We start from the raw sequence: 10,306 nt of genomic DNA on the forward strand, positions 1-10,306 counted from the left end.
CACACTGACACAGACGGATAATCACAAACAGGAAAAACTCACACGCAGGATCACGGACAATCACATAGATGGACACTCACAGTCGTTTACAGTGAAGCCCCCACTCTTACACCTAAAACACCACCTCCTGGTCTCCGGAATCTTCTACACACTGGATCCAGCCGCTTCACTCATGGCCTTCAAGGTTGTGCTGTGACGTCTGTTGTATCCTCCAAGGCCTCTCAACCACTGGAGCCGTAGACACTTTATTCAAACCTACCTCATCATCATCATCATCGTCATCATCATCACCGGTTTCCATAATCATGACCAGCCAAGAGCTCCACTTCCAAGATAGAATATCTTCTTCACACGATAGAGTTAGAGATTCCGAGAGACTCGAGCGGAGAGATAAAAGAGATACACATAGTGTAACAATCCATAGGATATAAAACAAGTCCAATCAACGGAAAAAGTCCTCACGCCGTATAAATGCAGAACCAGCTCAAGGGCAATCGAGCTCAGATAATCAAGACGACCTGTTGGATGGAACAGGAGCTCAATGGAGGCGCCTTCTCTCCAAATGTCTGGAGGGTCCGGGAAGTGGAGGTGGACTTGGTGCCTGCATCAGACTATTAAAGAAGTTACTATTCCCCGCACCCTACATGTTTCATTCCACAAGAGAACTTCCTCAGGTGTCCCCCACAATATATCCCTCCCCGACTGTCCAATCCCAGCTCGTTCCTCTAAATGAACAGCCTCACTTTATACAACGTATCCTCCTCGTTGGCGCGATGTGAAGGCCACCCTGCTTCAAAAACAAAGCCGTACAAGGGAAATAGCAGTACAACCGCGCATGTCTCAACGACCTCGAGTACTATATCCAGTCCCAGTCAGTCATAGCGGTGGACAGAGAAGAAAAGTGTCCTGAAAGAGACATAAATATCATTTCTTATCGTCTAACATAACTTGTAATAAGGGAAGAAACATCAGACTTCATTGGAGAGCATTGTAGACAATGCCTGGAAGATCATCGCTCACCAAGTTGGGGGCAGAAGTTGAAGGAACCTTGAGTGATGAACCAGATTCAGATGACTTGATATCAGACATCGAGAGGCACAAACAGCTCTGCTGGGTTTCAGACCCTTAAAGTAATAAAAGGACCCAAAGATCGCAGCTTCCCTCATTAGGCTCTAAGTCCCTTCAAAGAGGCTCCCGGCTGTCTGCTGGAACAAGTTAACCTGCGCATGGATAAAGTCTTTCACAATGACAGACACGGATACGTCTCGGCACAAAGCACCTGTCTTTGTTCCGTGTCCTCTGAATAGGATGCGTCAGCGCAAGGCCGCCGATGAACGAGCGATTCCTGAAATAGAACCTTTAGAAATTTCCGAGCACAGCAAAGCAGCAAAGCGCTTCCTTCGCCCACGTAGGGACCCGGCCACCAACAAAACCAAAGGCGGAGCCGAGGGGCGCTTTATTCCTGGAGGTCCAACGAAATAATCGCTGCCTCAGCTTTGATACAAAAGCGTGAATAAAAGGCTGAAATTGCATGGAAGGCAGAATCGAAATGGGAAATACCATGAAACGCGTCGACGGGACCCTTCGCCCCGACATCGGAGGCTGACAGCTATTAATGCTTTATAGCAATTTGTACAAAAAATAATAATTTAATGACCCCCTCCCTCATTCCAAAAGCGCAATCCCAACATTTCTGGTTCTCCATGTACAGAATATAAAATATATATAACGTATCAGAGACATTTTTCTTGCACTGTATTTAACAGAACCATAAGCTTGTCCCATGCATGCTTCAATTCCCTCACTGTATTAGCCTCTACCTCCTCTGCCAGGAGGCTGCTCCACTTGTCTACCACCCTGTGCTCGGCACGTAATGTAACCCGGTCTTATATAAAGTCTTTACCATCTCCAGAGTATCAGAGTCCCAGCTGGCTCCATGACTCCAAACGCGCCTTGACAAGCCTTGAATAAATCAATCATTCCCCGCTTTAAATTAATTAAATCTCAGGAAATCATTCTCACCGTAAAGCGTTTCGTGCGTAAGAGGTACCGGCTCTCGCTACCGGTAAATTGTCTCTTCGTGGATTTGGTTAACAGACGCCGCTTAGAGATCGACCGGACGACGTTAGTGATCGCCCTAAACTGATCCGCGTTACCCCGGCAGGGGCTTTCAACCCACAGCAAGACGCATAGAATTTGATGATAAGAACCGTTCAGCCCACCTAGACTCTCCCACCGGCAAGGAAAGCGAGTCTCTCCCACCGGCAAGGAAAGCGAGTCTCTCCCACCGGCAAGGAAAGCGAGTCTCTCCCACCGGCAAGGAAAGCGAGTCTCTCCCACCGGCGAAGGAAAGCGAGTCTCTCCCACCGGCAAGGAAAGCGAGTCTCTCCCACCGGCGAAGGAAAGCGAGTCTCTCCCACCGGCGAGGAAATCGAGTCGGTCCCACCGGCGAAGGAAAGCGAGTCCGTCCCACCGGCGAAGGAAAGCGAGTCTCTCCCACCGGCAAGGAAAGCGAGTCGGTCCCACCGGCGAAGGAAAGCGAGTCGGTCCCACCGGCGAAGGAAAGCGAGTCTGTCCCAGCGGCAAGGAAATCGAGTCTCTCCCACCGGCGAAGGAAAGCGAGTCTCTCCCACCGGCAAGGAAAGCGAGTCTCTCCCATCGGCAAAGGAAAGCGAGTCTCTCCCATCGGCAAAGGAAAGCGAGTCTCTCCCACCGGCGAAGGAAAGCGAGTCTCTCCCACCGGCGAAGGAAAGCGAGTCTCTCCCACCGGCAAGGAAAGCGAGTCTCTCCCATCGGCAAAGGAAAGCGAGTCTCTCCCACCGGCAAGGAAAGCGAGTCTCTCCCACCGGCGAAGGAAAGCGATCCCCCGTCCGGCCCCCGTCTAGTCGCCCGTTTCTCCTGCTGTAACGACTCAAACCGTAATCAGTCGTTGGTCTCGTCTTAGATTCAGGAGCCGTATGTCTATCCCATGCATGTTTAATCCCCTCACTGTATTACCCTCTACCACTTCTGCTGGGAGGCTGCTCCACTTATCTATCCCACTCTAGTGATAGATTTTGACCGGTTGTAACTTTTTCTCCTCCTTTGAAATAAACTTCCCTCCTGTCCTGTTAAATACCTTTAAATATTTATGTCTCTCCCATCCCCTCTCTCTTTTATCTCCCCCAAGCCGGACATATTGAGATCTCCCCATCCGAAGAACAACCATAACAATAATGACCAAAACAGGAAACTTAAAACAAGTAAAGAGGGAGCTGAGAGCCGCCGCGAGAGGATGGGGTTAAACAGTTTGTTCCTCACAGAGCCGATCGATGTTTACTGCGTTCTCCAAAATGAAAATCAAAACAGTTCCCAGTCCGGCTTTTCTCCCTTTTATTGATGGTGATGTTTTTACGCTGTGTCCATCAACGTTTTAATGTGACCATTTCCAGCGTTCTGGGTCTTGTTGGTGGCCTCCCAACCATCATAAAGTCCAGCAGAAGAGAAACCTTGAGAAATCCGTACGTTCCGGTTTATAAGAAGTGAAAGATTTTCGGCCTTGAAAACGTCTGTAACATCAAACCAGTTACATGAATCTACCCCCAACACTGCGAGGGTTAACGCAGCTACAACGCTCCAGCTATGGATGCCTCCAACATGAAGGAGCCCACCAGACGTCACCAGAGGTCTCCGCTCTACCCAAGGCTTGGGAGCGTTGGCCAATATTTTGGACGTTTCGCTCTTCAGGGGCCCCCGTTCATCCATCAGGCCCCTAAGCAGCTTCTATACAATGAAAATATTACGTATTTAATAGAGAAAAACTGGGGACTGAGGTCACACTAGGCTTCAACAGAACTTCATTGAGCCTCCTAAACCTCACCTTTAAACCCTCTGTACATGCGCTATACATCCCTCACCTGCTGTCCTGGAGACTTTGGCCTCCTCAGCATCCTGGTCAGCAGATAAGCAGGTAATTAAGACCCAGGCACACAGTGAGTGTTGGCAGTGGTCACCAATGGGCCAAGCCTTCTGTATTACTCACAGTTATAGCAGCACCGGAAACAAAAAATAACGCTCGCAATGTTTTATTCTCGCTTAAATAAAGTTTTTGCTGCACTTACATTCCATTGGAGGATATAAGTCCCTCCCCTGAATCTCTGCACTGACCCGGAGACCCGGAGTATCTCTGCGCTGACCCGGAGACCCGGAGTATCTCTGCGCTGACCCGGAGACCCGGAGAATCTCTGCGCTGACCAGGAGAATCTCTGCACTGACCCGGAGACCCGGAGAATCTCTGCACTGACCCGGAGACTGGAGAATCTCTGCGTGACCCGGAGACCCGGAGAATCTCTGCACTGACCCGGAGACTGGAGAATCTCTGCGCTGACCCGGAGACCCGGAGAATCTCTGCGCTGACCCGGAGAATCTCTGCACTGACCCGGAGACCGGAGAATCTCTGCGCGACCTGGAGAATCTCAGCACGACCCGGAGAATCTCTGCGCTGACCCGGAGACCGGAGAATCTCTGCACGACCCGGAGACCCGGAGAATCTCTGCACTGACCCGGAGACCCGGAGAATCTCTGCACTGACGCGGAGACCGGAGAATCTCTGCGCGACCCGGAGACCCGGAGAATCTCTGCGTGACCCGGAGACCCGGACAATCTCTGCGCTGACCCGGAGAATCTCTGCACTGACCCGGAGACCGGAGAATCTCTGCGCTGACCCGGAGACCGGAGAATCTCTGCACGACCCGGAGACCCGGAGAATCTCTGCACTGACCCGGAGACCCGGAGAATCTCTGCACTGACGCGGAGACCGGAGAATCTCTGCGCGACCCGGAGACCCGGAGAATCTCTGCGTGACCCGGAGACCCGGACAATCTCTGCGCTGACCCGGAGAATCTCTGCACTGACCCGGAGACCGGAGAATCTCTGCGCGACCCGGAGACCCGGAGAATCTCTGCGCTGACCCGGAGACCGGAGAATCTCTGCACTGACCCGGAGAATCTCTGGACGACCCGGAGACCCGGAGAATCTCTGCGCTGACCCGGAGAATCTCTGCACTGACCCGGAGACCCGGAGAATCTCTGCACTGACCCGGAGACTGGAGAATCTCTGCACGACCCGGAGACCCGGAGAATCTCTGCGTGACCCGGAGACCCGGACAATCTCTGCGCTGACCCGGAGAATCTCTGCACTGACCCGGAGACCGGAGAATCTCTGCACGACCCGGAGACCCGGAGAATCTCTGCACTGACCCGGAGACCGGAGAATCTCTGCGCGACCTGGAGAATCTCAGCACGACCCGGAGAATCTCTGCGCTGACCCGGAGACCGGAGAATCTCTGCACGACCCGGAGAATCTCTGCACTGACGCGGAGACCGGAGAATCTCTGCGCGACCCGGAGACCCGGAGAATCTCTGCACTGACCCGGAGACTGGAGAATCTCTGCGCGACCCGGAGACCCGGAGAATCTCTGCGTGACCCGGAGACCCGGACAATCTCTGCGCTGACCCGGAGAATCTCTGCACTGACCCGGAGACCGGAGAATCTCTGCGCGACCCGGAGACCCGGAGAATCTCTGCGCTGACCCAGAGACCGGAGAATCTCTGCACTGACCCGGAGAATCTCTGGACGACCCGGAGACCCGGAGAATCTCTGCACTGACCCGGAGACCCGGAGAATCTCTGCGCTGACCCGGAGACCCGGAGAATCTCTGCACTGACGCGGAGACCGGAGAATCTCTGCGCGACCCGGAGACCCTGAGAATCTCTGCGCGACCCGGAGAATCTCTGCGCGACCCGGAGAATCTCTGCGCGACCCGGAGACCCGGAGAATGTCTGCGCGACCCGGAGAATCTCTGCACGACCCGGAGACCCGGAGAATCTCTGCACTGACCCAGAGATCCCCAGAGAATCCAGAGATTTTATGTTCGTAAAGTGAAGCTGATTTTCAGCCTCCTATGGCCAAAATAATTTATTTCCAGGTTTGGATCCAAGAGCTGGCAATTAATTCTTTGGAAGATGATCTGCAGCTGATTTATAGCGTTCGTGCTGCGAGAAGGAAAAAGATGGATGGACCCCGCTGCGATGACTGAGACAGGAGAAGATGACAAATGGCAGGCAATTAGGATGCGTTTTAGGTCAATTTTTTTGTTGGGGAGAGAAAAGGTATTTTTATGTTTTTTTGGTGATAAGAATATGGATGGAATGTGTCCCCTGACGGCTTTTCCTTCTACAAACACAGGAAGCATTCAGGATGTCCTGTGATGTGACTGTAATGAAGGAATCTTCAACAAGAAGAACACCTGATTCAAGGGCTTTCGGAGTAATATGTCTGATGGGGGCCCACATCTGTTTCTCCTCCTCAGCCTCTGTGATGACCCGGAGACCCGGAGAGTCTCTGCTTAAACCCAGAACCTGCCGGCAGATCGGCCCCATCCGGCCCCCGTCTAGTCTCCCATTTCTCCTGCTGTAAATTCTCGAACCTAAATCAGTCGTTGGTCTCATCTATCCCGTGCATGTTTAATACCCTCGCTGTATTACCCTCTACCACTTCTGCTGGGAGGCTGTTCTGCTTATATGCCACCCTCTAGAGAGAATCTCCATGCAAATAGTAATAAAGGATAATAATGATCTTGTTGGGTCTCCAACTAAAGATCCATCCATTCAAGATCTTTCTTCAGGCAGAATTACACGGGAATGTTTCCTTCCTACCCCACGTCTGACCCTAGAAAGCACATTTTGACCCAAAGAATCGCAGCCTTGGGACGAACAGGGGACCTCTGAGGTCTTCGGAGCTTCTTTGTATGGCCCCTTTAAAACATAATTACACTCCCAGGAACCGGGTAGAATATTTTATTATGAAATCTCTGCTGCCATCTGGCCTTGATGGTTAAAAACAATCAAAGGGTTAATCAAAGGCCCCCCTGGGGCAGTTGTAGCTCTTGAGACAGGGTGGGAAGATCTGCTTCTCCCACTCCCATAGAGCTCTTTATCCACCAGAGACTGGGGGGCGGTGATTATTCCGGGGGGATTAGTGTTCATTAATACAATGGACTGAGCACAGGGTGGGCTTTAGCGTCCTGAGTGAGTGCAGCCCAGATCTGTGGGGTCTGGGGGGCCACAAATAAGTGAGTGCATGGATTTGTGTGTCTCAGGGGGTCTATGCATTAATTTGTGTGTTTCAGGGGGTCTGTGCGTGGATTTGTGTGTCTCAGGGGGTCTGTGCGTGGATTTGTGTGTTTCAGGGGGTCTGTGCGTGGATTTGTGTGTCTCAGGGGGTCTGTGCGTGGATTTGTGTGTTTCAGGGGGTGTGTGCGTGGATTTGTGTGTCTCAGGGGGTCTGTGCGTGGATTTGTGTGTCTCAGGTGGTCTGTGCGTGGATTTGTGTGTCTCAGGGGGTCTATGCATTAATTTGTGAGTCTCAGGGGGTCTGTGCGTGGATTTGTGTGTCTCAGGGTTTCTGCGCGTGGATTTGTGTGTCTCAGGGGGTCTATGCATTAATTTGTGTGTTTCAGGGGGTCTATGCATTAATTTGTGTGTCTCAGTGGGTCTGTGCGTGGATTTGTGTGTCTCAGGGGGTCTATGCATTAATTTGTGTGTTTCAGGGGGTCTATGCATTAATTTGTGTGTCTCAGGGGGTCTGTGCGTGGATGTGTGTGTCTCAGGGGGTCTGTGCGTGGATTTGTGTGTCTCAGGGGGTCTGTGCGTGGATTTGTGTGTTTCAGGGGGTCTGTGCGTGGATTTGTGTGTCTCAGGGGGTCTGCGCGTGGATTTGTGTGTCTCAGGGGGTCTATGCATTAATTTGTGTGTTTCAGGGGGTCTGTGCATTAATTTGTGTGTCTCAGGGGGTCTATGCATTAATTTGTGTGTTTCAGGGGGTCTATGCATTAATTTGTGTGTTTCAGGGGGTCTGTGCGTGGATTTGTGTATCTCTGAGAGTCTGCGTGGGCGCCTGTGGGAGTGTGACTGTGTTACTATATGTGTCTGCGCGGCAGGGGTCTGCGTGTCCGTGGGCTTGTGTTTTTATCACTCTCAGAGAGTTATTATTGCCCGTATCCCCGGCCGTAGCCCGCGGATATGCAATAAATCGGCGCGGGGTTACGGAGTAAATGTAGCTAAAAGCGCAAAAGAGAACGAAAGCCGTGAATAAAGAGAAAGGGGGGGGCGTGGGGGGCGGCGGATAACGATTCCACGCCTCTCCGCCGCCGGCTTCAGCACCACAGCTCCACGGACAGCGCAGCGGACGGCGGCGGGTTTATGGAGCGGCTTCAGCAGAGCTTCTCTTCCGATGCCTTTCTATAGAATGAATATTCTCTCCACCCTCCGCTCTCCACGCAGATCCCCCTTCCCGTGAAATCAGTGGGCATCTGAACACATTTTGTTAGGAGGCTGCTTCGTGTGAGGCAAGTTTTAGAGAGCGACGTCATTAGTTGGCCAGTGACGTAAGAAATCCTCGGAGTGTCAGTCTCACGATTCCTCAGCTGGATTTACACTTCGTCTGATCTGGAAGGACTGTGCTGTGGATTTGTGGTGGACCCGGGCAATGTTCATGTGACATTTCTCCCACTCACCATCAGGGTTCTCTCCTAGTGACTCCACCATCTCAGAGATGACCAATTACTCCTTGAGGACCATGAACATCTCGGACGGGATCTCCTTCTCTGGAGAACTCCAGCCCTCGGAAGTTGGGGTGGAAATCAAGGTGGTCCTACCTTTGATTCTGGCCACCATTTGCCTGGTGGGGTTCACGGGGAACCTGCTGCTGATTGCCATCCTTTTCCATGATTTCAGGAAAGGTAAATGTTCGGTGGTCAACTGCTTGGTCATCAACCTGGGGGCCACCGACCTGCTTTTGATATTGTTTTGCATACCTGTTCGAATTGTCACCTACGCCAGACAGTCCTGGGTGTTTGGGGATTTTGTGTGTAAGACCACAGACTGGTTCCTCCATGGCTGTCTGGTGGTGAAAAGTTTCACCCTGGCTGCGATGGCACATGCCAGGTACAAGCATGTGGTCACCCCACCGAAGTTCATCAGCTTCAATAAGAAACAGGTATGGCTTGTCCTCCTCTTCACCTGGACCTTGTCTCTTCTGTTGCCCCTTCCACACCTGATCTTCACCCAGCTGGAAATGAAACAGGGGGGTCTCATCTGCAGCTTTGATATCCCTACCTATGCCTACAAATTCATGAGTGTCTTCAGCAAGCTCTACCCCATCATGGCTTATGTTGTCCCCATGTTCTTCACCTTCTTCTGCTACATGAGAGCTCTGAGAAGAAGAAAGGAGAGGAGGAACCGGGTGCCCAATCCAAGACTCCTCAGCAGGAAGATCACCTCCATGTTAATGAGTGTCAGCCTGGCCTTTGAAGCTATGTGGCTTCCAGAATGGATTGTCTGGATATGGGCAAGGCACAGCAGTTTTGGGACTCTTCAACCTCCCACAGCCTTGATGGTTCTAGCTCAAGTCATCATGTTTTTGAACTGTACCCTGAACCCTGGGGTGTTTTTAGCTGTTTCTGAAGAATTCAGGGAAGGTTTCATGAATGTATGGACCATGGTAAGATGTAGACTTTGCTATGGATCAGGTCACACCAGAGCTGGAGAAAACGGCTCAGATATGGTCACCAACACCATCCAGTCCTTGCAGGACTTGCACTCATCTTGTGGACTGAGAGCCTCCCAGGAGTGCAGACAGAAGGAAGAGAAGATCCTTCCAGATGTGGAGCATTTCTGGCAGGACCGCAGAAATACCACAGCAGGAGAAGACAATGACCCCATGCCATGGGAGCACCAGGACAAGCCCTGAGCTCCACCGGGAGGCTTTGCTGAGGACTCTTTAGTCTGCCTGACTACTGTATGAATAGTGGGGGCCAAGTTCCAGCCTCCACATACAGGACCTGGTGGGGATGGCTTGGCTCTTGGACAGGTAACGCTTTTTTGCTACTGTGTTTTATTCACTCGTGGGATCCCAGGAAGCTTCCTGATTTCTAGTGCTATGGAAAAGGGGTCCAGAACACCATAACTGTAACCGAGGAGCAGCTGAACATGAACACTCTGTGTTGTTACAATGTTGTTAATCCGAATTGTGTGTGCTGTGAGCTATGGTCGTTAGGGAGGCATCACCAGCAGCCTGTGAAACGTGTGTCATTTATTGTAATGTTACACAAAATCCAGTAGTTTTACTAATACAATAATGAACAAAATGAGAGCTACCCCCCCATCCCATTATACCCCAATGGGGTGTTTAGCAGAGTTTGGGGCATTATGTGGGGTTTGGAGGGGTGTGTGGGGTCTGTAGCAGGAAAATCAGAGAACTCAACAGG

At 51.6% G+C, this 10,306-nt stretch overlaps 1 protein-coding gene across 1 annotated transcript; it reads left to right on the plus strand.

Moving 5' to 3' along the window:
• The first annotated feature begins 8,592 nt into the window (after positions 1-8,592).
• On the plus strand, positions 8,593-9,789 carry LOC149281022 (G protein-coupled receptor 151-like). The gene has a single exon (XM_089499832.1). The coding sequence runs from the start codon at positions 8,593-8,595 to the stop codon at positions 9,787-9,789; it is 1,197 nt and encodes a 398-aa protein (XP_089355958.1).
• Positions 9,790-10,306: the final 517 nt, after the last annotated feature.

The sequence above is a fragment of the Sceloporus occidentalis genome, unplaced genomic scaffold (genome assembly GCF_023333645.1).
Source record: "Sceloporus occidentalis isolate IW3139 unplaced genomic scaffold, rSceOcc1.0.p SCAF_140, whole genome shotgun sequence".
Taxonomy (NCBI): Eukaryota; Metazoa; Chordata; class Lepidosauria; order Squamata; family Phrynosomatidae; genus Sceloporus; species Sceloporus occidentalis.

Bases quoted from the DNA above. Each gene is read 5' to 3' on its own strand.
- LOC149281022 (XM_089499832.1), top strand. From the start codon at position 8,593: ATGACCAATTACTCCTTGAGGACCATGAACATCTCGGACGGGATCTCC.